The sequence below is a fragment of the Corticium candelabrum genome, chromosome 5 (assembly GCF_963422355.1).
Source record: "Corticium candelabrum chromosome 5, ooCorCand1.1, whole genome shotgun sequence".
NCBI lineage: Eukaryota > Metazoa > Porifera > Homoscleromorpha > Homosclerophorida > Plakinidae > Corticium > Corticium candelabrum.
The window spans coordinates 5576712-5603696 of NC_085089.1; the positions used below are offsets into that span (position 1 = coordinate 5576712).

The window sequence follows — 26985 nt, forward strand, 5'->3', positions numbered from 1 at the left end:
TAATTTTGAATTTGTAGAATGTTGGGGCTTCACTATTGTAGCTAGAAACCTTGCAGCCGGTTGTAATTAGTTTGCTCATGATCAGCCAGCCAGCTGCTATAGGCTCAGTATAAGCAATTGGCATGAAATCTAACCATGTGAAAACCCGAGTATATAACACATCCAAATCATCGTCAAACAGGATAGGACGCCAGTTGTCTATCCTATAGCTAGCAGCTCTATAGGCTGCATGTCTTCTGATTAATTAATTAACATAATTAATTAAGAGAATGGAGATCTACAGATCATGAAGGGGGTCAACTTTGCACGATTCTACAATATGGAAGAAGTACATGCTAACCAACATATACACCAATAATTAAGTTCTTGCAAGAAAAATAAGTGTTGAATTGGCACACCATCAGCTGAAGACCATTTCTTGAGTATTTCACAACTCAATCACACTCAATAATGTTAGGAAATCGAGACACAAAACTACAGCTTGAACCTAACATTTTCATACAGACTACTTGAGCTGTTATGTCTCCTACAGGAATTGCTACCAGGTCCTGAGTCTCTTGAAAAGGAAGTAAATGCTTTCCGATCAGCTCCTGAAGATTACTGCAAGCATCAACAACATCAGTCATGCAGTCATCGTCATTATGCAATAATGGCCACTCCTCCAATTTAAACCGTTGAATAACAGCAAACCGTTCACATCCAAAAATGATAAAGAGTAATACATAATCAAACAACGGCTGTTCTTCATGACATTCAGTAAATTCAACAGTATAAGAATTTTTCTTTGTCACGTGACTTTTCTTTGATTGTATCACATGACCAGCTAGTTTCAGTCTCCCAACAGTTTTGACAAGGGAACCACAACAAAGTTCCTCATTGCCAAGCCTCCTCAAAACAACATTGATTGGGTCAACAAACAGATCCGGTAGACAAAAAACTTTCACAGAATCTTCCACTTCAAAGGGGACCTAACAAAACCACAAATATATAGGCATATATAAAAAAACTATTCAAAATTTTTTATAAAGAAATCAAGCCACATACACAACAGAGATTGAGCTTCATATACTTCATTTCAATGACATATATATGCTGTTTAGATTAAGACCGTTGATATTAACTAGAATGAATCCCAGTTCTCTTAGAAAACATGCATATATGGAATAACATTTCTGCTACAACAAAAGAATGTTTCGATGTAGAAATCGGACAGCACAGTTTCTAAATCAGATTCATCGGTTCCAAAATATTTGATGCTGAATCAGAAATGTCAGCAAAATTTCAAACTATTTATTCTTGTAGTTTTCAAGGCTACAATTCAATCGAGCCAATAAATATTTCCTAACACTTGATACTCTGTACTACACAGAAATCCAATACTTTAGGTACAAATTTAAAGTTTACACTGACTGCAGACGAGAACAAAACAGATATAGATGTTCAGGTAGCAACCGATGTCTGACGAATATGTTAGTTGTGACCTGCTAGTACAGCAAAATATAATTTCTATAGCCCACAACATGCTCACAAGTCACACTCGTACACTCAACAAAGAGATCTGCTTTGCAAATCTTGAGATCTTCAGCCGGTCGCATATAAACAGATAATTTAGAGATGTAGGCAAATGGAAATTTGAATTATCTAATTAGCATTACTATTAATTGATAATTATGTTAAGCTTACATACCATATCAGTCCAAATTTCGTAGCCAAACAAACTACAGGTGGTGCTAATAGCCGGTCAGTCAGTGATGGTAGCACATCTGAAATGGTCTTAATGATCATAACAACTGATGCAACCTAAATCCCACACAACAATCAAAAGTTACAAACAAGCAGCTTGGTGGGGTAATTCACAGTTATGTATACCTGGCTGCAAACAAATCGTGTGCCCTGTACAAACCTTTTCAGAACTCCATTTAGGGATTCATACCAAAAGCAGGAATGACCCCACAAAGCACTTCTCTACAACATCCGGCAAATGCTGCAGAAAGTGTACTTTCATAGTCACTGCTTTTGTGCCTATATATAAAGAGAAGCTCAGAGTTCAAAAGATAAGACAGATGTATTAGGACGTATGCACTCATTCCAATGAATCAGAGAATCACAGGCATGGTATAGCTTAAACACAGCAATTAATACGAAACACGTGTATACCATATAAAACTTCATAAATTTGATAAAACTTCAGCAGCAGTTTACGAGCCTCTTCTATTTGCTCTCTTGATATATAACTTTGACAAAGCAATCGGCAACCAATCACCAGCAAAGAATAATGGACAAAGTATTCTGTTGGGAGAACTCCACGTAAGACAGGCAGTGACCAATGGAATAGCCAGGAGCAAAGCTCATTAGCTGTACAATGTACTGATTTGATGTCAGCCTCAACAAAATTTTAAAGAAGTACCTACCTTTCCAAGTATAGAATTCCTTCATAGTGTGTGGACTGCGATTGATAACAATCGGTGGACATATGGAAAGAAGGCGTCTATCCAGAAACACAACCTGTTTCCACAAAGAAATGTCAATTAAAATAGCAACTAAAATAAGACAGTTGACCTCTATACCTTATCACCAATAAAGTAAGATTCAGATCGTTGAGTCAACCACATATCAAGAAGTGCCCAAACAATGCCGAGATACACTACATGCATATAATCAATTGTAATATTGTCAACCATGTTGAAACCCGGTGCTGCTATTAAGGGAGAGACCACAGGAAGCATACCACAACACTGCAAAATAATGCATAAAGTAACAACACAATAAAAAAGAAACAAAAAACTATACGTACTGCTGCGTTAGTTGCTGTTGCAGTTATAACATCTTGTTTCATAGATTCATGCGTTCTTCTCTCTAAAGTACCATCGTACAGCCACTACCGATGTAGATGGTCATCTCCAATAGTCATTCCAGGATGGTAACCATAGCAACATGCAGCAATGCCATTAAAAATTTTCATGCACAGTAGCATTGCCCTAGCTGGGAGGTCACATGTCACCAAGACAAGGCGAGTTCTACAACGCTGCATTCCTCTAGCAGTCTCAAATAGAGCACCTACATTGCCCATACATAATATGTCAAAAATACGACTAACTTCAACACTGTAACAAAATTCACCTTCACTTGAAAGCACACCAATTTGCTGGATGAGAGGGTCAAGAAAAGCTTGAATAGGTGACTTCCCAGGCTGGAACCACAAAGCATACAAGATGACATACTTCAAAGAATACCTATAAACAGTACACAGTCAACAAATATACTGACTTACTAATGGCATATATACTAATATGCTGCATACTCTACCGAGATTTAGGTGAGAGCTCATCCACTGTAAGGTATACTGGCCAAAGTGAACCACTTCTTGATGTTTTGAAAATAGAAACTCTATCAGTGTTTAAGGTCAGTGTTATATTCCAAGGTGTCTGGGTGTACCCAATCCTAGTCATATACCTGTAGCTAGACCAACTGGTGATGTCAGAAAACAGCGATTGCTCCTCAAAGTTTCTTAGCAGCTGAGAGCAAAAGCAGGGTCTGCAATAGAAAGTAAAAAATACAATGACAGAAATCACAACTTTTATCAAAATGCCTACCGAGGAATAACTGTCCAAGAGCAGTTTCAATATTAACTTAAGGACTAGAAACTCAAAAGGTCGACACACACCAAGGCACTCAGGATGTCCACAGTGTTGCTCATCCTCTTGCATTATGATGTCACAGTTAGAGCAAACAAGTCTCTTTTCATATTTAGACATGGCAGATTGCTTCCTCCAGTGAGACTTGAGCCTGTATAGTGATGTAAACATTTTATGCCCTGGAGGAAAGTGAGCAGAAAGAAGCTCGACTATATCTTCAGCAGCCTTCTGAGATATCTTATGGTGAACCAGGAACTCCATTATAAGGACTGCATTCAAATTTAACGTCAATGGACAGCCAGGAAATATTCTTTCATCTGCATCTGTGTCAACATTACCATCGCAACTTGCAGACCCATAATTTACTTCAGGCTCTTTCAGATCAAACTGAGAGTCGCCAACAAAGAAATGGTCTGCCCAGTTCCATCTGTCAGATCCTTTTCCTTTGTCAGAATCATTTTGACTACACAAGGAATCAGTGTCTTCTTGACAATCTTCAGGTACACCGTGCTCTCTTGCTCAATTGAAGATACAGACTGTTTCCACCGAGACTGAACACTGACTCAGCATCATCAGGTACATTTTCTACAGACATCATTGACTGATTAATATCAGGTGAACACAGATATGACTTAAAGTCTCAACATAATAAAGAAAACGCCCAGCATATGACTACACGTATACAATTGCTCTTGTCTAACAATTACGTTAATCAAATCAATCCATCTCTATAAACAAAAACAATAGTATTCCCATACAAAGACTTACTACCCACCTGCTTCTCTGTTACTGTTGCCAGGTGACCACTGAAGAAAGGAAATGTCTGTTGTCGTCTCATCCTCCAAATTTTCAGAATCTTTTGGTAGTTCCTTTTCTGGATAGATTGCTTCCTCAACTTCAAGTCTCATTCTTCTTGACATCATCTCCTCTCTGTAGGGACCACGCTTTACTCCAGACGCCATCATCTAGGAACCTCCCGTATGTGATTTACCTCCCGTATGTGAAGTTGTCAAGTTGTCAACTGCCGTTGGAATGAAGCAACAGCAAATCGGTAGTCGCTCTCGCGTAGTTTTGTCGGTGATTTCAGATTCCACGTGGTCTTTTGACGTCTTGTGTGTCTTTCAATCTCAATGTCTGCAAAGGATCGAAGAAAGAAAACCCGTCCAGCCACTCTTGCCAACTACGAAGTGGATTCCAATTTGGGCGACGATAACGGTAAAGTGTAAAGGTATAACTGCTATACCTATATATAATTGTATCTAGAAATATGTTTGTTCTGCAGAAATCGAACACGATCCTGGCATTAGAGTATTGTTTCCCCAGGACTACCAAACTCGAACTGTTTTCAGATCCAAATCTTGGAAATTGAGGAGCGCGAACTGCGACGAAATCGCTTACGGTACTGTACTGTTACTGTCGGAGATTCACTAGTGGCTTATTGGAGCCCCATGAAGGAGTTTTATGACGCAAGAGTCGTCGAAGTTCCTCGCTGTAAGTTCATAAATTTTATTGTAAATTTTTCGGTTTTGTCGTCAGTACGCGGTTATGTACGTCATCATTCTAAGTAGGTATAGATGTCGTTATCTTGTATTTTTACATTCTGTGTCAGAAGTACACTGGCAGCTAACAGTGTCTTGCATCCTTGCTGTTTGTAATGAATGTTGTAGCAACTATTCTGTCATATGATCACAAAGTAAACAAACATTGTTTCTTTCTCTAGTGTGCAGTTCAGGTGCAGTCAAGAGACAACTTGAATTAGATACCAAGGTCATACATTTTTATTTTTAGATAGCTGCAGGTAGTATCAATTCGTATTTTGAGCAGGAAGTTTCTGAAGTAGTCGAGACAAAAAGAAGAAGAAGAACAGTGCAGCTGTTAATTGAAGCCCGGAGGGAAGCATGTGTCTCAAAAAATGCTTCCTTACTCAAAGCTGCAGCTGACTTTGTGGTAAATATTAATCATAATTGATGCATGTACATTCCTAACTGGTATTTCAGGCAGATTAGGTCTTTTTTAAATATTTAGTGCAATGATGATTTGGAAGACTCTGGACCTTTTAGTAAAAGTGGCCAGGTAGTCATATACTTATTACAGCATCAGCATGTCGCATATAAGTTGGATCCAATTCTAACACTAATTGGCTTTTTATGTTCAGACAAGAGAAAAATCAAAGGAGTTACTTGAATCTAGCAAAGTTGGTTGCTTTGCCTTCACTGATTACCTTGCAGTGATGATTATAATGCTTGTGATTGATTCTGCGTAGTGCCTTGATATGAGTGATATTGTCTATGGTGAACGTGATGTAAGACTTTTTTTGCTTTAATTTAAGCATAAGATTTCTGACTGCTTCTGTTTCTAGCCATCTCCTGAGGAAACAGGCCAAGTTGCAATCATGGTTGCACTGCAGTCATTGGAGAAACATGTGATGGAGGTCGTTGAGAGAGTATGTAATATTGAAAAAATCCTAAAGGATGCCAAGTCAAAATTGAGTTTCGTTGCTTTTTAATAGCCAGGCAATTTGTCTTACGTTGTGGCTACCCGAACTGAGTTGTTATGATTTGGCCTAGTAGTGGTGTATGACAATGTGAGTCTCAAAACACTTCTCGTCTTGTCCAGTGACTGCTCTAAAGCAGTGTAAAGTTGATCAGATGCTTGTGAACGATGTAAAACTAGAAGCATCACTGCATCGATCATTCTTCCCTAGTATGTAATCAAAATGACCACAAATGACCACCTTTGTTGGCAGTAGTATTCACATTTGTTTTTAGGTGGAGCGTACAGTGGAATGTATACTTTATAGCCAATTTTCTAGGTGGTCTGGTCATCTGTGTTTGTCTTGATGACCTAGAGTAAGACAACGCTTTACAGTAATGCTAGTAGGTTTGCCTCAAATGTCTTTTTTGAACATTTACCGTACCCTATTGTCGAGCTGCTATGCATTGCAAGGTTAGAGAGGAGCTAGGTTGTATGTGAAGTTACAATTTGCTTTGTCTAAAACATCACATATTTGAAGACTGGGCAAACAACATGCAGCATCGATGTACATCTTACTGTTTTTCCAAAGCAGTTATACGTACTCATGTAGTACAATAACTTGTGCAAATTGCGTGTTTGCATGGAATTTGTGTTGTGTGAGTCAGCAAGACGTGTACTTACATGGCAAGTTTGAGGTGTATGGTAAATGCATGCAAGTATTTTATTGCCCACACTTTAGAATTCTTTAACTGTTTTGTTTGAAAAAGTTTTGGTGTGGCCATGTATCTGAGCATCCAGAAACAACTCTTACCAACCTGTGTTTTCTTTTGGAGTAGGCTGATAGTTATTGTGTATGTATCCTCTTTCTTGAATATTGTAGAGACTATATGACTGCATGTTGGGTTTTATTACAGTACTTGAAATCTGTGATTTTTACTATTTGTATAAACTCGCCAATTTCTCTATTGTAGTCTCTTGCTACCCATACTCCAACTGCTGGTGAACAAGTAACACCTCGACAGTATGGCAGTCCGAAGAAGGCAGTGCTTTCTGATGAAACAGCTTGTACGTTACAGATGATATTTCAGTTTTCTTCCAAACACTAATGTTGTTCCATATTTCTGTTCTTAGCAAGTACCGTCCCAGTTGGTGATGTGTCCTGCAGTGTTTTGTGGACAACGTAGCACTGAGAAGGGTGGAGCTGAAGTCGGGGCGGAGGAACCAGCTGGCCTTAGGGCTTCTTGACATTGTGTTTGAGCCTGCTGTCTTGGGAGCCTCTACTTGCAACGGTTCACGTGACGGATCAAAACAGCCACTAGATCCAAAGATACTAGAAGCCATCCGAAGTATGACAACACGCAAACTTTAGAGTAAATTGTGTCAGTTAGCATGATTGTTGTGGCATTTGTTGTCCTAGGTCACTTCTTCAAACTCTTCCCTCTGTCGAAGGAAGAGAATCTCAAAGATTCGTGGCAAAAGATGGCTAAGGCCATCACTGGCAAGAAGAACGTTGAATAGAGTGGAGTTGAGACTGTTCAGTTCAATAGTGAAGTATTGGTGAAAAGCATTCAAACCTGTCGTCACAATACGCATGCGTGTATTTCCTCGACGTCAAGTCACAGCGAATTCACAGCGATCACATAGCGCTATTTATAGGAAATTCGCTGTGACTCGAGAGCGAAATTATCGCGACACGGCTGCGAGTTCTCCGCGAGTCCGCCGCAAAAATTTAATGAATCCGCGACGAAACTTCACAATAAATACGCTTCGACTCGCCATCAACAAGGAACGATCTTGCGGCGCTTTTGTTTCGATCTCGAAGCGTCACTAACTCGAGAAACGTAATAGATATGCTGCTGATTCGCCGCGGGATTCTGTCATGGGCAGTGTAGCTGGCATAGGCGTAGGAACCGGGGGGCCGAGGGGGCCATGGCCCACCCAATATTTAGCCTCCAAAGCTGTATCAATGCGGCGATTAGACCCCCAATTTGGCGTTCCCCCCCCCAATCTCACCAAACTTCCTACGCTAATGGTAGCTGGTAAGTACTTTCAGTATCGATAAGAGTTGTTCTGTTGAAGTTGTAGTCTTATTGGTGGTTGTAGTCACATTTGCGTAATTACGAGACACTTTTGGTGGAGTTCTTCCTGTTTACGTTAGGTGACATTGAAGTCATAAAGTCCTGGTACCACTGAAAACTATTTTGCGTTTGCTTCAAACGGACTGCCAACTTGTCATACGAGACCATCCTGCAGGCAAAGCCATTTTGTTACCATTGTTTCTGCCTATTCTTTGCATTCATTTGGACATACTGGAATTGCGCTGTCTTACGGTACTCTTATGCCTTGAGTTGAAATACGTATATATACATCCAGTATTTATAAGCATAGTTTGTCAAGAGTTATAGTTTGCTGAACAGGAAAGTCTCTTATGACTGGCAGAAATCCCAGGTCGAAAAAACGCTCGTCAACTTTGAACGGCTTTGACGTAGATGAGTCTTGCCTGTTGAGGAAGGTGCGTGTTCGTGCGTAGCATACGATTGAGTCGTATAGTGCACGTGTTCTTTGCTTCCACAGAATCGCTTCCATCGGCCACAGTTAGCTCTGTGTTGGTAGAATTTGCTTAGGATGAGTAACGGCGACGGGTGTCTGAGCGTAAAGCATGGAGGTCGCGGACTGACGCAGAACAAGAGGTGGTCTTCAGCTCACTAAGAGAATGGAGCAGCGTCCTGGCTTACTGGAGTTCAAACAGAGAGTACTACGAGTAGACAGTCGAGGAAAGAAACGACTCATCACACAGTATGATCTAGAAGCCCGCCCTGTCATGGTGTCGAGTTTGGTTTTGATGATGGCTTGTCTTCGCGCGGATTATCTTTACATTCAGGGGCGTAACTAGCATTAAAATTTTACCGAGGCAAGTTAATATTAATTAATTAATTAATTAACCTCGAGGTTTCTCAGTCACGTGTGTGGCAAGTGCTTCACGTGCCGTGAACGTGCGCTAGCTAAGTGCGAGAACAGTGGTGAAAGAGGACTTCTTCTGTTCGGTAACCGCGTGCAGAATGCCCGATCTTTCCTGTTATCTACTAACTGATACATCTAGCAAAGTTTTTCCAACGCCACACCCTTTTTTTTTACCGAGGCAACTGCCTCGGTTGCCTCATGCCTAGTTACGCCTCTGACATTATATACTGAGATGTCCAAATGGGGCTCCACTCATAGTGCATCGATCAGCTAGGGCATGCTGGATCATCTTCTGACAAGTTTATTTGTAAATATTATTTGTGCAGGACACCACAAGCTTCCAGCCAAACGGCAAATAGACCTAGACCTAGATCGATCTGTAGGACATTCAGACATAGTATATAATTGCAAACTGAAGTTGATCAGTGTAGCTGCTATCTAGGAACGTGAAGTCATGCAAGCGAGTAACAAACGCAAAAAGAAGTCTGATGTCATGATCAAGGCAACAGCTCAGGAAGATAGAAACACGATTCTTCTGAAACCAGCTGCTGAGGTGATAACTTAATTGATTGTGCAAATTTCCTTCAAGGCTACTGACATTTACTTCTTCTGCATGCTAGCAAAGAAGACGGAAGGTGGAATCAACTAATGAAAAGCCTTTTGATTCTTTAATATAAGATGTGTTTGCAATCAAAATTCAAATACTAAATACACTTATTATAAAGTTGAAACCTTCTGTTTCTTGTGTAAGGCAAGAGTGTGCCAGAGTAAAGATTCATCAGGACCATCATCGAACATGGTAGGTTAACTGTTGTGTATTTATATATCTTAATTAAATACTTTTTAAATAATTTGTTAGACACATTCCGAAGATGATGATAATCTGGAAGTGACTGCAGAATCAGCTGATGTAAGTTTAAATCCATATTTGTACAGAGCAAATACATGTAAATTATGCAGCTGTGTAGAGATTGAAGTGTAGATATGTACTAGAGTGTATGGATGGGTGGGGATAGAGATTATAAATGTCTGTTAGTTCTAAATCTAGTGATATGGATGGTTGTGTTCTTGAGTTATGTGTTGTGATTCCTGCACTTATAAGATTTCAAACTTATTCTTATACGTCATGGTAAACTATAGAAGGCCTAAGAGATCCTTGAATGAAACTCTTTTAATGTTTGACGATCTACTTCATGATGGATCTGTACCAGTATATGTACAGTTTATGTATGGATGTGTCAAATTGTACATACAATGAAGATACATGCATGTGTGTAAACGTGCTATTCCAACATTTTCTAGTCAAAGGAAGTCAGCGACAGGGTATACCTAGATCATTGCATGTGTAGACCACTTGTAATAGAAACATGATCAACTCTTTGATATGATATATGTTTATACCTATCTCAAGTTACAGTCTAAATGGTACAGTACTGGTGATTTGTTGGGTGGTGTTGTGTAGAAAATTGTGTTTTTCAGACTGGTATGTATTTGCATTAATCTATTCCTTAATTCAAAGTTGATATGATTTAACTTAAAGTTGTATCCTACCTTGTGTCAGTTGCATCACATATTACTTGTGTGTTTTGCTTGGCACGAGAGAGGTATCCAAAGACCTCGTTCAACATTGCACAAAGACATGGTCGGTGTCATGGGACGACTGGACAAGATCATCAGTCTTTTGGATTCTGCAGAAGTAATGGTTTGCTTGGAGGATTTCCCAAATAAATCTTAACTATATTTGTTTTGTCTTTGAAGAGAGACAAACCCAAGCAAGAGAAACAAGAAATAGATGCCTTGACACTCCAGAAAGAGGTTAGGAACATTGTTGAGTGTCTATTGAACCAAACTGCCCTTTGATTTTACGTATTTGTAGAAGTTTATATTGGTGATCCAAGCCTTAATGTGCATGAGGGCCAGCAAGTTGGCTGTTACCAGAGCCACCATGAAGGCTGGTAGGAGATCTTTGTTGGCCCTCAATCTTGTTGATATCTTGTTCGATCAGGATTGCCTAAGACGTTCAACTGTGTGTGGGTCTAGAGACTCCTCAAAAGAGGCACTAAACCCTAGAAAGATTGAAGCCATGAGAAATAATATGATTGCATCAGGCTACAATACTGCTTTGTTTCAATAATTATTTTGTGCATTGCAGGCCACTGTTTTCAAGCGTTCCCAATACACGAGGGAGAAACAGAAAAGGAGGCATGGCAGAAAATGACAAAGGCCATCACAGACAAGTGTCTGCTAGTTGCCAAAAGCTATATAGCAAATTAGAATATTTGCAGATCTTGATTATGGAGTTATTGTAACTTTGAATATAGCATCAAGGCTTGTTCTATGGCAGTTCTGGGTGAGCAACATGCGAGAGCATGGAAGTCGAAATGGCGGCGAATCGAAAGCGTGCACTAAGCGAGAACGAAACGTACTAGCTGCGTTTTCGTCGCGAGTCCAACGCGAACTCGCTGTGATTTCGACGCGCAGCCCCGGCGAACCCGAGACGTATTCGCTGTGAAGTCACAGTCAAATCCAGAAGTAACTACGCTTCGACTCGCTTCGACTACGAGTCGTGTTCGCGACGGCTATCGTTTAGCTTTCGTCGCAAATACAAAGCGAAACTTTGTCATGGGGTCTTCTTATTGATATTGTGATCACCAGGAAACAGGCTGAGAAGTTGACTTGCGGTTGGAGGTAAGCAGCATGTGGCAGTATGTTGGAAGCGTTGGGCGTGCACAGCACACGCAGGTATTGCACTGTGGCTGGACATTATTCCAACCTGCAGCACTTACAGAAAGCAGTGCTTCTTGGACCCAGTCGGATCCTGCGTAAAGTCATGTCTTCTGTTTATACAGACATGATGGTGTAAGCACTTCTGAGGCAGGGTTTGCCTCCGGTGCTTACGAGAGACGTCTGAGCACGACAATTTTCATTTGCTAAAAAATGCAGCCTCGATGCAATTACACAACAACATGAGTTCGAAAAGAAGTTTCTTTAAAATAGAAAAATTAGAAACGATGTAGCTGCATGCCCTCATCTCGTGATCTCATATTACAGTCTCATCTCCTCATCTCATTGTCTAATTTTGACACTAATGCACGCCATAGTTAATTAATTAATTAAAGAAAATTTGTAGACGCAAGATAATTAATTAAGTCTAGGAGCTCGCTACCGTCTTTGCACAAATGGAGCTAAAATGCTAGAAGTCACGCTGTCTATAGTTACTGTTCTGATGATTCAGAACCAGAGCAAAGTACAACAGTAACGTCGTTGACATTCGGGGTCGTCACTTGTACCGAGGGACCCGGGCCGTAATTAGTCTCGCGGAGCGAGACCCTTCCCGCCTACTTCTTTCCGGCGGAAGGATGTCGGGAAGGGTAGATGTAGGCGGGAAGGGTGACTGTACGGCATTGCGGGCCGGTGTAGGTGGGGGAGTGTGCCAAGAAGAGAAAAACTCAAAATGTGCAGCTCGTGGGTTATGAAACGAACGTTATTTAATTAATTAACGGCGTTAATTAATTTGTACGTGTAGGCACGTGTTTTTTGGCTTCTTCCGTCTCCCGGATGTCTGGGATTAGAACTGCACTGCACCTTCCTCTGGTATGGATGAAACGGTTTTTCTGCTGTCGGGTGAGGAGAGAAAAGAGGCTGCTAGATCTAGACGTCTTGAAAATACTCCAGCTGTAGTATCACGTCGACTGCAGTTTACGTTTGCGGCACTGGTGCTTGTTTGCTCCTACATCATCCTCGTCTGCTCCTGCTTGTCTTTTTCCTTCTTCCCGCAAGTGGCTGCCCATAAGAAAGGATCAAGTGCGGACACGGAAGTTGGTGTGTACGCAGGCGGCAATCAGCTGGCTGTATGCATTGCTTCATTTATCTCTGGAGCGTACATGAACAAGATCGGTGTAAAGTTTCTTCTCATATCCGGGAGTTTTCTTGTTGCGGGCTCTAGCGTAATTTTTGGATTTGTTGATGATATAAGTTCATGGAAACCATTTATTGGGCTCAGTACTGTCATTTATTTTGTGATGGGATTGGGACAAGGTGCATTTCTTACAACCTGTACAACTGTGTTTGTGAGGATGTTTCCTACACGTATTGCAACAGCCTGGTCTGTGGTATCGCTCACTCTTGGACTTGGTTTTCTTACTAGTTCACCGCTTGGAGGATTCTTGTATGATAGTGAGGGTTTCGCCTTTCCTTATGTTGTTTTTGGAAGTCTATTGTTTTTATTAATTCCATTCTTTGTCATTTTTCCTTCAGACACATATGTGGAATCTGAATTAAGTGATGCTGTCAATCAAACGCCCATATGGCTGCTGTTAAAAATGATGCCTATACTGTTGGCCTGTGTGAACACTTTTGTGGCATTTGCATCTGTTCCGCTTATTCAGGTTTCTCTCTCTCGGTTTCTTAACATCACATTTCACTGGCGTGCAAGTCAAATTGGACTGGTGTTTCTCGTCTTTGGAATAGCATTTGTTGGATCATCAATTGTTATAGGTGTAGTGATAGACGCCACTAACCCACGAGTTGTAATGATTATAGGACTACTGATTGAAGGATGTGGAATGATGTTGGTTGGTCCATCATTTGTATTTTCATTCTCACTTCAGTCTTGGCTTGTGTATTTCTCAATGGTACTAATTGGACTGGGAACGTGTATGGTTGTGCTCACTGTAGCTATAGACATGACTGCCACTGCTGTTTCAAGAGGACATGAAGAGAATATCTCATTGATTGCGGCTGTAACAGGTTTATGGAATGCAGCAACATATTTCTCAGGAACGGTGGCTGGGCCTGTTGGCGGAGCTCTGACGACTTCATTTGGCTTTCGGTACTCTACATCTTTCTTTGCATTTGCCATTTTTTGTGCATTTATTATGACCATTGTGAGCACTGTAATCAAACTCTACCACTCTTAATTTGATGTCCTTTCTGGTGAAATATTGTTGGACTATGCCTTGATTCAGCTATGAGCTCTAATTATAATATATAGTGTTATAATGGTATGTTATTATTAGCTAGTAGCCATGAGAAATGGGACTTGGTAAGTTAGAAGACTTGGTGAGTAGTTACTCAAAACGTAGAGAGGTGAACTGACTTCTGGTATGTGGGCTGTGTTTGTGGAGGACTGGCTGGTTGGCTGGCTGGCTGGCTGGCTGGCTGGCTGGCTGGCTGGCTGGCTGGCTGGCTGGCTGGCTGGCTGGCTGACACTGTCTTGTCACACACCAGGAATGTGCCACGCCTCCTGTGTGGCCCAATCACAGAGCAGTAGTATGGTTTACAGTTTCTGTGACTGCACACGCTTGGAATGCAATGGGGTTTGGGCGAAGCCTATGTACTTAGTAGTCCCTTTAGACTATACATAACATCCAGTCCACTGGGTAATCTGTTTTAATTGAGTAAGCCCTATATACCCATCACTTCCGTAGTCCATCTAGTTCTTCAATGGACTTTAGTTGTTTGTGTGTTTGTAGATGTTCATAGCTGTATGTCATTTGCACCAGATTCTTTAGCCTTGAATTTCCAGACCAGAGAGCGCGCGAACTCTAGTCTGGACCAAGTCGATACTAAAATGATTTCGGAAGTATTTATCAATAGCGATGCTAAATGGTAGCCTAACAGCGTAGGATCGTTTTACCTAGATCAACATATCATTTGTAAATGCCATGAAATCTCACGAACAAAGAAGAGACGTCTGCAGTGTTTGCGGCGATATCTTGGTAGACGGCATGAAACGACGATTTTTTGATTCTTTGGCAGATTGCTAGCTAGTCTAACCGCCCGACCAGTTGTCAAAGGTGATGGTCTAGCGACGCTGCTGTGCATGTCCTGTCACCGCAAGCTTGAAAATATCAAAGAACTGAAGCTGAAACTAAAACTAAGATGTGTGCGTGCACCAGAGTCTTCATCACGGCTCTGGCGTGCACTTAGCCGCCCACGCGGGTTTTACTCGAGCGCAATCAGCGCTAGTGCACTTAGCATAACCAATCACTGCTAAGCCAATCACAATTTACAACCGACATTCCGGCTATGAGGAGCTGATTGGCTTAGAAGGCTATTTCCGAAATCATTTTAGTACCGACTTGGTCCAGACTAGAGTTCTCGCGTTTCGCGCGCACTCTGGTCTGGAAGTTCGAGGCTACATATTCTTGTGTGTGATGCAAATCCTGCACTCCACATGTCCACATGTCTGTAACGCGCCGATCGACACGACGCCGGTCTCGGATCGTCGCGAAACGCGGTGGACCGGCCGAGATCGCGAGTCCGAGACGAACGGTCGCGTCGGATTTCGCCTCGACTGCCTCCGACGGCCCGAGACGAGACTTTGAAATGAGATGCGCCGGATATTGTTTGTTCAATTAATTAACCGAGTATGCGGATGTGACGTAAGTTCGCCAGCCAGTCATTCTACACAACTGTTAGCTAATTAGAGTGCGAGATGCGCCCGCTGCATTCGGCTCGCCGGGCTGACTCTGCGTGCGTGCGTGCGTCCGTGTGTGACGGAAGGTGCGTCTTCTTCGCGGAAGTGGCGTGCCCAAAGCTAGATTGCTACCGCCCATAGGGCGGGGTAGGGGATGTGACGTGCGCTTACTTACCAGCAACTTTTACGCTTTTATATTCTACGGCCCGCTGCAGTCGGTACGTCTTCTTCGCTGTATGACGTGTAGCGTAGGTATATATGTGCATGGGATGCTATGAGACAGAACTCAGACTCGAGTGAATACGTGTGGTGTGGTGTGTGTGTGTGTGTGTGTGTGTGTGTGTGTGTGTGTGTGTGTGTGTGTGTGTGTGTGTGCGTACGTGCGTGCGTGCGTGTGTGTGTGTGTGTGTGTGTGTGTGTGTGTGTGTCACAGGGAATCCGACAGAAAATTTGTCAGATTTCTAGGTGTTCTGTGGGGTTTTCTAGGGCGTGCCTACGTAAAACCACAAGGCTTGAAACTCCACACCTCTTGAACCACGCCTTCTGCCTTACATTTCGGTTGCAAGAAGCGCTGCCAGCATTTTGCAGCGTACATCGTGACGCTCTCCATCTGTAAACTCATCTACAACCGAGAAACAGGCAGATGGAATGCTCTCAACTGAACTACGGCACGAGTTCGTAGTGCAGTCCACTACCCACCGTAACCCTTCAAAACCCTGAAACATCCCCAGACCCCTTGCATAACCCTAGCAAACCCTTTACGATTGCCAAGTTGCCGGTATACAATTGTGGGCCAGTCGCAGCAGTCATTACTGATCTAGGACTTGGTGAAGATCGTTTCAAAGATAGCAGCAGAACAATTTCATGCAAGTTAGCAATTTGAATTCGTCAATCTTGTCTAGAGATGCTATAATCTCGAGAATGTTTCTCAAGAAATTTCTCACAGCTCTGGCTTCACGAACAGCGCGCACACTAACTTGGGCTACAGCTTATTGGTCTTTCTACAAATTGTGAGAGAGAAATCAAATACCGCACGGTGGGCACGAGCAAGGTATTAGAATTCCGAGGCACCTCACTACATGCTTGTAAATTGTAAACTATTCAGTAAAATTTATTAGTTTTACACTCTAGAGAGGGATGCACTTTCCCTATTTCTTTCTCTTTCTCTAACCTTTTGGAAGACAAAATTTTTTGGAATGTTCAGTTGGACATGTCAATTTACTAACCTGGGTGTACTCGTGGTTCAAGATCACGCCTACCAACAGACTGCTAGTGTTTACTTTCATACTTAGCGAGCAGTAGACAAGACTAAACAGCTATCACCCGGAGCCTGACAAGATGTGACCGGTATTTCAACAATAGGAAGGAGGATCGAAATGAACCAATCGGCATCAAGCTTGGAAATCGGTCCTGAACGGGAACCTTGCCTGTAGCCAATCACCATCACGCACTGTTCAAATAGCAAATACGCGGCACTTGGACTCAACCGGCAGTTCAAGTTCAACGGTCGATCTGTTTTGGCGGTCGTCTAGCGTTGGCGGCTGCAAGAGGATTACGCATCCTATGCCTTCACCTGCAACAGCACAGTCCAGCGACAAGCAAAGACGTGTCCCTAATCCAAAAGGTATACTTTGTCACATCAGCGCTGCAGTAGCTGCTGCATTGTCATCTACAATGGTCTTGCCTTATCTAGACTTCAACTACGAAATTACGTTGTTGTACGGTCTTGGTTGAACGTGGTCTCGCTGTCAGAAACGTATGGGTACTTTGGTTGTCGCTAACAACTTCAGATGCTTCACATTTCCTGTTGGTACGTATTGTACGTAAGTGAAAACATCGATGAAGATCGAGGCCTACCCACCTCAAAGATGTCGACAGTTTCTTCCTGTTACAAATATGCATGGGGCTGAGATTGAAGCTTTTGGAGAAGACTCGATAATACAAATACATGCAGGTACCTCTTGTCTCTTCTTGTCTGCGTTACTGCAGCAACAACAACTGCTTTCTATTAGAAACCGATAAAATCTTCTGAGTGCTCAACCAAATGTCGCTCATGACGGTTCAACTGGAAGAAATCGCAGCTGCTGCTAGAGATTCATCATCAGAGCAAGAGAATCATCAGAAACCAAGTGAAAAAGCAGACTGGCAAACCGCGTAGCCTTCGATCGCCACGAGGACGTTAGTTTTGTAGATATTTTTAATCACATAGCTAAGCATGCAGTGTACCGTACTGTGGTCTAGCTAGTAGCTGAATAGTAATAAATGAACGATTCAAGTACATCTATACACTCGTGACACATGCTACCTTGAAAACGCGCGCTATGTCAAAGGCGGGATTTAAATAACTATGTAATATCTATTTTATTTAATTAATTGACAACATGCTATAAATAGGTACACCCTGCCAATTTAATTTAAGGCGGGACTTGATTTAATCAAATTTTATATCCATCCTATTTAATTAATCGGACTAAGGACATTTCCATACAAAATTATATCAATATGCTATTTTTAAACCACAAGTGATAACGAAAACCCTACAAAACCTGGAAAGGGATTTTGTGGGGTTTTAGAAGGGGTTTTGAAAACCCCACTAGGGTAATTGTATTAGTAACCCTACAGGGTTTTAGAAGGGTTTTCTTGTATGACCCCAAGAAAACCCCTACTAGGGTTTTCTGTCGAATTCTGTGTGTGTGTGTGTGTGTGTGTGTGTGTGTGTGTGTGTGTGTGTGTGTGTGTGTGTGTGTGTGTGTGTGTGTGTGTGTGTGTGTGTGTGTGTGTGTGTGTGTGTGTGTGTGTGTGTGTGTTGAGACTCTGACTCTCTAACTCAGTTGGCTAGAGAGTCATTTTAACTAGTAGGGAGTGAATACATCCGGGACCTTGCAGGGTTGCAGGTTCAAGTCACAGTGATGACGAGCTATGGCATAATTTCCTTGAGCAAGAAACTTACACACAGTTGCTTCTCTCGACTCAGGAGTATAAATGAGTACCTGGTCTGGGTGGACTTCGGGTGCTCACACCAGTGTTGGCGTCGCAATCGGTGCTCCTGCGAGCACCTGGCCAGGCTCCAGGAGATTGCTTAGCACGGTCCATAGCTCCTGCTCAGTGCACAGGAACCTAGCCATCTGGCTGGAGGGCATTACCGTCTAACAGCAGCTCCTTATCCATTTGCCATTTGTGTATGTGTGCGTGTGTGTGTGTGCGTGCGTGCGTGTTTTTGTGCATGTGCGTGTGCATGTGCGTGTGTGTGTGTGTGTGTAGATTTTGCCTCTAGAGTACACGTCCATGGACCTGCTCTAGAGCTACAGCGAGATTGTGAGATGGGGCTACTCCACGTGCCAAATAATGAACGACTGGCGAAAGTTAATTTACGTTTGCTTCGCTTAGGTAGCTACTATATAAGTGCTAGCGCAACTTCTACCGCCCTAGGACAAGCGAGGGCTGGTATCATCAGCTCCGGCGGAAGCAAATCCAAAGTGCTACGGCCTAGCGCACGTTAGTAGGCGTGGTTAGAAAAAGCTGGTTATCTGTGTGAACAACAATAATGTTAATTGCACTAAAGAAATCTACCAAACACAGAAAGTCTGTGTTTGTTTCCACAAACAAATTCCTTTGCGCATGCAGATAGATCTAACTTGTCTGTCAGTTCTTTATGAACAGTTAGTATCATTAGTTAGATGATTTAATCGGCTCTGGTTCATAGTTGCACGCAAGTACGTTTTCACTCTTCGACAAGCGGAAAATGACCGTTCACTATGATGTGGGATACGTGCAGCCATCCGTACTGCTAAGTCCTGCGTAAAGTCATGTCTTCTGTGTAGACTGTCATGATGGTGTAGGGACTTGTGAGGCAGGGTTTGCCTCCGGTGCTTACGAGAGACGCTACGAACCAGACTGATCTGGTCAAGCACGACAATTTTCATTTGCTAAACAAGCGCAGCCTCGATGCAATCACACAACAACATGAGTTCGAAAATAAATTTTCTTTAGTAGAAAATTAATTAAGAACGATGTAGCTGCATTCCCTTATCTCGTAATCTCAAATAACAGTCTCATCGCCTCATGTCATTGTCTAATTTTGACACTAATGCACGCCATAGTTAATTAATTAATTAAAGGAAATTCGTCGACGCAAGATAATTAATTAATTAAGTCTAGGAACTAGCGCTCGCTACCGTCTTTGCACAAATGCAGCTAGAATGCTAGAAGTCACGCTGTCTACAGTTACTGTTCTGATGATTCAGAACCAGAGCAAAGTACAATTAATAGTAACGTTGTTGGTCGTGTGAACTGAAGGACCCGGGCCAGAGCCGGCCGTGGTCTCGCCTCTAGCTGGAGAGGACGTGGGGAAAAAACCCGTATCTCTCGAAGCGGACGTCCTGGCCTAGGAGGTTGATTCCAACATCATTGGAAAGCTCACAAGAAGGAGGTTCAGATCAGTTAATGAATACTGTGATTGGTTCTTTATTACGACACAATTAGTAACTTCCTGTATGACACGCGCTTGGCCCTGCCCTAACTCTTGCATTTACACCAGGTGTCAGATTAAAATTGCTTTCATACGTTTTTCTCATTCTTAACGGTGGCTACGCTCTCGTAGCCTGTAGTTCAGCCCAACCTTCTCTAGTGATTGCGTAGCTATATAGCTATAGAGTCGCACAACAGAAATGGGCGTGGTCCTATACGGAGCTTTCGGTGTGTGTGTGTGTGTGTGTGTGTGTGCGTGTGTGTGTGTGTGTGTGTGTGTGTGTGTGTGTGTGTGTGTGTGTGTGTGTGTGTGTGTGTGTGTGTGTGTGTGTGTGTGTGTGCGTACACACAAATCTCAAATTTCTCCTCCCCACGACCACGTTTTATGATAGCACCTACCTTACAAAATCGTTTCCTTGTCCGACTAAAGAAGAGTCTACGAACGATTCGTGCAAGTGACCAGACGGCGGAGAAAACGCTTCCTGAACTTCCGTCACCCCATCCTTTTGTATTGTAGCTAGGGACTGTGTGTACGTGACAACCAAGAAATGTCTTCAGGAGTTGAATGCCACCTACAGTCAACTATTCACACGTCCCATACAACCAATCCTACATTGTGCTGTATCTAGCACTGTATTTTAGAGACTGTGTGTAATTGACAACCAAGAAACACATTATTGGCTGAATGCCACCTACAGTCAACTATTCACACATCCCATACTACCATCAATCCTTTACTACACTGTGCTGCATCTAACACTGTTGATAGTCAATGTTTGCTGATATCAATTTCTATGTCAATAAATACCACACCACTGTGGTTATAACGGAACTGAGTGCATAAATTGTGACGTGTTGCTAGTTTATTGCTTACAACACTAGCAGCTGTAACACAACTGAACAAGACTACGCGCTAACAACTGTGTCTTAGCCTCGGAACCAGACCGCTTTTGCACGTGAGAGGGCGGGGGAGAGGGTGGGGAGAAAAAAGCGGTCTGGGGACTCGCCGATCAAGCCTAGTTCGGAAGAGAAGGGTTCTTGTTCGCTCAATTGCAACCGCGCCAATCAAAACCCACGCCTTCAGGAAGGCGGCCAATCGGTGATGAGAATGCTAATAGCAACGCAGCAGGACATGCTATTGCGTATGCAGGTGCAAGAGGTTATGAGGTAAGTGATCGCAATTACAGCTTGCTAAGGTGTTAGTGTGTGAGCGTACGAACGTCCTTGTTGTCTGGTAGTTATGGATGACTTTGGAGCAATGCCTGACGGTGAAGCCATTGCAACTGCCGTGTCCAGCGTTTTGACTCTGTTCGGCGTGCAGAATTTGAAGCCACTGCAGATGCTATCTCTTCGCCTCCTTGTCCGTAGACGGGACGTGTTCGCGTGCTTTCCTACGGGCTTTGGAAAGTCGCTAATTTTTCATCTTCTCCCGCACGTTTGTGCCCGACTAGCATTGCAGCCAATGGCTTCCGGCAATATCCCGCGGATCCTGTGGTGCTAGTGGTGACTCCATTGAAGTCGCTGATGAGAGATCAGATCGCTATTTTAAGCGCAAAGGATTTACAGCTGCCTTTGCTGGTGAGTCGGATTCGTCAGACGCTGCTATGAAGTAGGGAAATTCTCCTATGTCTATGGAGCCCCGAAGTGCTTGTCGGCTGCGGCTCACGCGAGTGGTGATGCGCCTTACAAGCAAACGAGTCGAGAGAGCGGTTCGTGGCCGTGGTAGTGGACGAAGCTCACACAGTAGTTCAGTGGTAAGGCAAAATCCTGTCTTTTCTTTGCGTTTTGTAGTCGTCTAGTTGCAATTGGTGATGCGGAATTCCTGCTTGGTCCCAAACAAGCTGTGTTTTTCATGCCCTGACGTAAACTTACTGCCACAAATTCTGCAATTGTGAAGATACAGACTTTCTAGGTGTAAACAGACTGCTTGCCGTAGATGACATGAATCGCGTTAGTAAACAACAACTGGTTCTCAAATCACTGTAAGTAGATTGTTAATAGCTAATAACTGTGAGACTTGTTTAGCGTAATAACGAGTTAAGTCGTTACGCCTACTTCCGAACTCACTTACAATAGCGTAGTCCACAGACCGCTTTTTTTCTTTCCGCTCTCTCACTTGCCTTTCCCGCCCCCTCACGTGCAAAAGCGGTCTGGCTCTGAGGCTACTGTGTCTGGCTTACAAAACTAGTAGAATACAACTACTAGTATGACGTCACTCTAGTGATGTCAAGCTATCTCGTTACATCCTCCCTTCTTCCAAAATAAAAACTTAACAAAGAAAAAACTCTGCTCCATACCATGACATACGGTATAATTAACACTAGGTCATGTCATAGTCATTCATCCATGCTGGCTTGTGTATCGTTCTTCCTCGTCTTGTCTCTGTGGTTTTCTGTTGTAGTGTTAAGTTGGGTCTATTCCTCTGTTGATCCTGTTCCTGTTTCTGCACTGGTGTTTCCATTGCTTGGGGTTGACTCTTTGGTGTGTCTGTAGGTTGGGATGTGTTAGCTGGTGTTTCCATTGCTGATGATGGATCATCATCATCATCAGTGTGGTTCTCAGGTCTTGGTATGGTTAATTGTTCTCCTGTGAGTCTGAGTTGTCTTCTATTTCTCCTCTATTTCATCCTCCCTACTCTACTACATATGACCTTGGTCCTATTGACTTCAGCCACTTGGCTTGTGACCACTCTATTTCACCTTTTCGTTTCATTCGGACTGTGTTTCCTGACTCAATAGGTGATAATGATGTTGCCTTTTGATCATAGAACTTTGCCTGAGACTCTTTGCTTTTGTGCTGATTTCCTTTGACTTCTCCAGGTGGTACTGTTAAATTCTGGTATCAACAATTTCTTTGACATTGGCAGTTGGGTTTTAGTTCGGTGGCCAAATAGTCTCTGTGCTGGTGATGAGTGTATCTTTCCGGTTGGGGTGTTCCGAAAGTCTAGTAGGGCTAGATAAATGTCCGATTTAGCCTCTATTGCCTTCTTCATTAGTGCTTTGCATGACTTCACACTGTTCTCCACCTTTCTGTTTGATTGTGGGCAGTGAGGTGATGACGTTGTGTGCTTGAATTGCCATTCGTGTACGAATCTGGCAATCACCTTGCTAGTGAATTGAGGACCATTGCCACTTCTGAGTTCATCTGGTATTTCATGACATGCAAAATACCCTTTTAGCTTGTGGACCACGGTTGTACTACAGGTGTCTTGGAGCGTGTCCATTTAAGAAAAAGTTGGAATAGTAATCCACAGCTATGACATAGTGTGTATCCTGGAGCTCAAAGAGATCAACTCCTATTTGAGACCATGGTCGATCAGGTATCTTTTGTGGCAATAGGGGTTCCTGTTGTTGCTCTGGTTGGAAAGAATTGCATACGTCACATGTTGACACAGAGTCTCTCACAGCAGTATTCATGTTTGGCCAATATAGAGCTTCTCTGGCCCTCCTCAAGCATCCTTCAACTCCCAAATGAGAATTATGGATTCTCTTGATTATTTGGCTTCTCAATGTCCTTGGGATGATGATGCGATCTCCCTTGTACACGATACCATTCTGCACGGACAGTTCAAATCTACAGTTGAAATATGAATGGGCGGGTGTTGGAGCAATACGCTTGGTTGCAGGGAATCCTCTTGATATCAACTGCATTACACACTGGAGCTCCTCATCCTTGCTAGTGGCTTCTCTGATCTCATCTAGCTGTGTTTCTTCCTCCGGCCATCCTTCTGACATGCGGATCTCCTCCAATTGTACGCAAACTTTACTCTGTTGGTTTGGTTCTTGCAAGAAGGCTCTGGAAAGTGTGTCAGCAATATAGAGTTCAGTGAATTTCTTATACGTTATCTGCAGGTCGTATCTTTGGAGGCGAAGTAACATTCGTTGTAGAAGGTTGGGTACGTCTTCCATGCGCTTCTTTGCAATTGACTCCAATGGTTGGTGATCGGATTCAACTGTGACTTGTCTGCCATATACATATTGATCAAACCGTTCACAAGCAAAAACTATGGCGAGCAACTCTTTCTCTATTTGAGCATAGTTCTTTTCGGCACTGGTCAATGCTCTAGATGCATATGAGACAGGTCTGCCTTCTTGGAGTAAGGTTGCACCTAACCCATTCTGTGACGCATCACCCTGTATCGTGACATATTTCCTGGTGTCGTAGAAAGCTAGTACAGGGGTACTGGCTACTAACAGCTTGATTTCATTCCACACTGTTTCATGTTTGCCTAACCATTGCCAATTGCTGCCATTGCTTTCTAATTCTCTGAGTATGCTTGATCTTTCCAACAGTTTCGGTAGAAATTTGGCAAGTTAGTTGGTCATTCCCAGTGCTCGTCGAAGTGTTTTGACATCTGTTGGTGTAGGCATTTCCAGTATAGCTTTGATCTTGGCAGGATCTGCTACAATACTTTCTGACGTGACCTTGTGGCCAATGAAAGAGACTTCCTTCAGTCGCAAACGAGATTTTTCAGGTGCTAGCTTCAGGTTTCGTTCACATGCTCTCTCTAGGAAACCTTTCATATTCTGGTCGTGGTTTTGGATAGCTGCCTCATCTGTATCACCAAATCCAATAACTAAGAAGTCGTTCGCAATAACTTCCACTCCAGGTAGGCCCTCGATTATTTCATTCACTCTCCTCTGCCACACTTCGGGTGAAGAAGTTATACCAAAAGGCACGCGGTTCCAGCGATAGCGACCATGTGAAGTGTTGAACGCGGTAACATAGCTTGATGCTTCATCTAGCTTTATTTGCCAAATACCCATTTTTGCATCAAAGACTGAAAATACTCTGGCTTTTGGGAATCTAGTTACCACTTCTTCAAATGAAGGTAGTGAGTAGTGTTCCCTCATTATTGACTCGTTCAAGTCTCTGGGATCGATACATATTTGAACTTTCCTATTTTTCTTTTTCACAGCTACCATGGCAGAGACCCAGGCTGTCGGTTCAGTTACAGGTGTTATTACTCCTTCTGTGGTGAGCCTTGCCAGTTCTTCCTTCACAGCTTCTCTCGATGCAACAGATGCTTTGCGTTATGGTTGTACCACAAGTTTGGCATCTGCCTTCAGTTTAATTGTGTATTCTCCCTCAAGGCATCCTAAACCTTGGAACACGTCCTTGTACTGACGTCGTACTGGGTTATTGAGAACGTTGTCGCTCGAGGTCTGCTCTGTGACTACATTTACTGTGTCACTATCAACAATCTTGATCAAACCTAGCTGCTGGCTTGATTTCAATCTTAGTAACGGTGTTACATTTCCATTCACCATGTGGCAATGAACTAAAACGTGTGACCATTTCGTTGCACGGTGATCTAGCTTGTTCCTTTGGGACAAACGTTTGCGTCGTTGTGCATTACCAGGATAGAGTTGGCCTTCAACAATTCTTGGCCCATTCTGTCTCCAGTGGTTCTAGCATAGTCTTTGAATGACAGTACATTGCACGATGCACCAGTGTCGATCTGAAATTTAATGTCTTCATTCGTGCCAATAGCTCTGAACGCTGCAAATGCTTTGCGTGCTGTGCTGGCTGTGTCGATGACATTTAATCATACATACTCTACTTCCTCCTGTTCTTCTACATACTTGACCGGTTTCTTGGTTGTAGTAGTGGATGTCTGTTTCGATCGGCAAACTCTTGCAAAATGCCCCAATTTGTTGCATTTGAAACACGTCTTATCTGCAGCTGGACATGCTGACTTCTGTGGGGTATGATTCAGACCACAGTAACTGCACAATTTCTTTGAGTCAGTTGTCTTCCCCGTGTATCCTCCTTTGTGTGCATGAGGCTTGAATTTGCTGCTCTCTTTCGCTTGGGTTTTCTTTGGAGGTAGCCTTCTATTCTTGAATGGTGGTCCACACCTGACTGAGTGTAGAGGTGCTGCTTCATCAACTGAAAATTCTTGTGCTCGTTGAAAAGTTATCTGACTGGATCGAAGAATTTCCAGGTATTTTGCTAGACTGAGCTGCTTCTTCCCTAACAGTTTGAAACGAAGGGAGTCATCACGGATTCCGTGGACTAGACGGTCCCAGATGTGGCTGCGCCAAAATTGCATATGAGTCAGTGAGTTTCATAACGGCTGCTACATACGCATTGATCATTTCCTCTGGTTCCTGATTCCGCTTAAAGAACTTGTAGCGTTCGAAGGTCTCATTGCTCTCGGAAACTAGGCGGTTCCTGAATTGCTCAAGCACTTTCTCAATGTTGTCTTTGTGTTCAGGGTGGTCTCCCCAGTCAAAAGTATCGTACATGTCTAAAGCATCATGTCCGATAATGTGCAATAAGGCTGCTACTCTTACATCGGGTGCTTCGATGGAGATCTTGGCGGCTTGCTCGTACATCTTCCAGTCCCGCTCGAAACGGCGCCAATTTTCACCGCGGTGCGCGCGATCTTTCACATTGAGTGGGGCATGCGGTTCGCTGTCAGAGCGAGGATAGCATATCCTCCGCGTCGTGCTGAGCCTGGTACGTCTGGCTGTCTTGCAGTTGCTTCCGGACTCGTGGTCATGTCGTCGAACTTGTTGAGTGTGTTTCTCGGGCTAGACAGGCGTTGTCGAATATCCCACTCACTCTGACACCATGTGACGTGTTGCTAGTTTATTGCTTACAACACCAGCAGCTGTAACACAATTGAAGAAGACTACGCGCTAACAACTGTGTCCGGCTTACAAAACTGGTAGAATACAACTACTAGTATGACGTCACTGTAGTGATGTCAAGCTATCTCGTTACATAAATAGACTGTACATTTCAATAGACGATATTCGGGGGGGTGTGGAGCTTTTAGAGCATGCGCTATCTCGAGGGTAACACACACCTTTCGCCGATCTTGCTGTACACACAAAGTCCACGTTTCCGGGTCTGCTTCTGAACCGTAGATCATCTTGCCGTTGACTAGGCTTTGTAAGTAAGTTCACTACTTACCATTTCGTGCATCTTGTGAGAGACTTTGCCTGCGTAGAGACGCGTAGGAAGCCATTTCTTGAGTACGGCTTCTCGAGGGTAAGAGACTGCTGTTCAAGCTGA

At 43.1% G+C, this 26985-nt stretch overlaps 4 protein-coding genes and 1 long non-coding RNA gene across 8 annotated transcripts; 3 read left to right on the forward strand and 2 right to left on the reverse strand.

Annotated features, from left to right (window-relative positions):
* Positions 1-405: 405 nt before the first annotated feature.
* On the reverse strand, positions 406-4596 carry LOC134179850 (uncharacterized). Of its 3 annotated transcripts, none has more exons than XR_009969904.1 (11): positions 4411-4596; positions 3594-4220; positions 3454-3534; positions 3307-3387; positions 3121-3233; positions 2795-3057; positions 2568-2735; positions 2412-2505; positions 1870-2355; positions 1688-1800; positions 406-968 (listed from the first exon to the last, which is right to left on the reverse strand). It is a non-coding gene; the product is annotated as an uncharacterized LOC134179850 (long non-coding RNA). The 3 variants fall into 3 exon arrangements; XR_009969903.1 differs by having other exon boundaries at positions 1870-2022; positions 2158-2355; positions 3307-3534; XR_009969902.1 differs by having other exon boundaries at positions 3307-3534.
* A 50-nt stretch (positions 4597-4646) lies between these two features.
* Positions 4647-7677, forward strand: LOC134180031 (uncharacterized). 2 transcript variants are annotated; one of them, XM_062647095.1, is made up of 11 exons: positions 4647-4863; positions 4918-5126; positions 5356-5402; positions 5460-5582; positions 5661-5708; positions 5791-5829; positions 5899-5937; positions 5995-6078; positions 7082-7175; positions 7242-7456; positions 7528-7677. In XM_062647095.1, exons 2-10 carry the CDS (start codon positions 5084-5086, stop codon positions 7292-7294), a joined length of 570 nt encoding a protein of 189 aa, XP_062503079.1. In that variant the 5' UTR covers positions 4647-4863; positions 4918-5083; the 3' UTR covers positions 7295-7456; positions 7528-7677. The 2 variants fall into 2 exon arrangements, with proteins under 2 accessions (XP_062503079.1, XP_062503080.1); XM_062647096.1 differs by having other exon boundaries at positions 4647-4850.
* A 2455-nt stretch (positions 7678-10132) lies between these two features.
* On the forward strand, positions 10133-11404 carry LOC134180493 (uncharacterized). The gene is made up of 3 exons (XM_062647659.1): positions 10133-10767; positions 10830-10886; positions 10948-11404. Exons 1-3 carry the CDS (start codon positions 10711-10713, stop codon positions 11203-11205), a joined length of 372 nt encoding a protein of 123 aa, XP_062503643.1. The 5' UTR covers positions 10133-10710; the 3' UTR covers positions 11206-11404.
* A 1263-nt stretch (positions 11405-12667) lies between these two features.
* LOC134179611 (MFS-type transporter SLC18B1-like) lies at positions 12668-14175 on the forward strand. Its single transcript, XM_062646546.1, has 2 exons — positions 12668-13247; positions 13329-14175. The coding sequence occupies exons 1-2, from the start codon at positions 12668-12670 to the stop codon at positions 13988-13990; spliced, it is 1242 nt and encodes a 413-aa protein (XP_062502530.1). The 3' UTR covers positions 13991-14175.
* An 11332-nt stretch (positions 14176-25507) lies between these two features.
* Positions 25508-26300, reverse strand: LOC134179612 (uncharacterized). Its single transcript, XM_062646548.1, has 2 exons — positions 26050-26300; positions 25508-25997 (listed from the first exon to the last, which is right to left on the reverse strand). Exons 1-2 carry the CDS (start codon positions 26298-26300, stop codon positions 25508-25510), a joined length of 741 nt encoding a protein of 246 aa, XP_062502532.1.
* Positions 26301-26985: the final 685 nt, after the last annotated feature.

Coding starts and splice junctions, on each gene's coding strand:
- LOC134180031 (XM_062647095.1), top strand. CDS start 5,084: ATGAAGGAGTTTTATGACGCAAGAGTCGTCGAAGTTCCTCGCT. Junction 5,403..5,459: donor AACTTGAATTAGATACCAAG/GTCATACATTTT, acceptor TATTTTGAGCAG/GAAGTTTCTGAAGTAGTCGA. Junction 5,938..5,994: donor TTGTCTATGGTGAACGTGAT/GTAAGACTTTTT, acceptor TTCTGTTTCTAG/CCATCTCCTGAGGAAACAGG.
- LOC134180493 (XM_062647659.1), top strand. CDS start 10,711: ATGGTCGGTGTCATGGGACGACTGGACAAGATCATCAGTCTTTTGGAT. Junction 10,768..10,829: donor GTCTTTTGGATTCTGCAGAA/GTAATGGTTTGC, acceptor TTGTCTTTGAAG/AGAGACAAACCCAAGCAAGA. Junction 10,887..10,947: donor CCTTGACACTCCAGAAAGAG/GTTAGGAACATT, acceptor ACGTATTTGTAG/AAGTTTATATTGGTGATCCA.
- LOC134179611 (XM_062646546.1), top strand. CDS start 12,668: ATGGATGAAACGGTTTTTCTGCTGTCGGGTGAGGAGAGAAAAGAGGCT. Junction 13,248..13,328: donor TGGAGGATTCTTGTATGATA/GTGAGGGTTTCG, acceptor TTTTTCCTTCAG/ACACATATGTGGAATCTGAA.
- LOC134179612 (XM_062646548.1), bottom strand. CDS start 26,300: ATGTACGAGCAAGCCGCCAAGATCTCCATCGAAGCACCCGATGTAAGA. Junction 25,998..26,049: donor CCAGAGGAAATGATCAATGC/GTATGTAGCAGC, acceptor ATTTTGGCGCAG/CCACATCTGGGACCGTCTAG.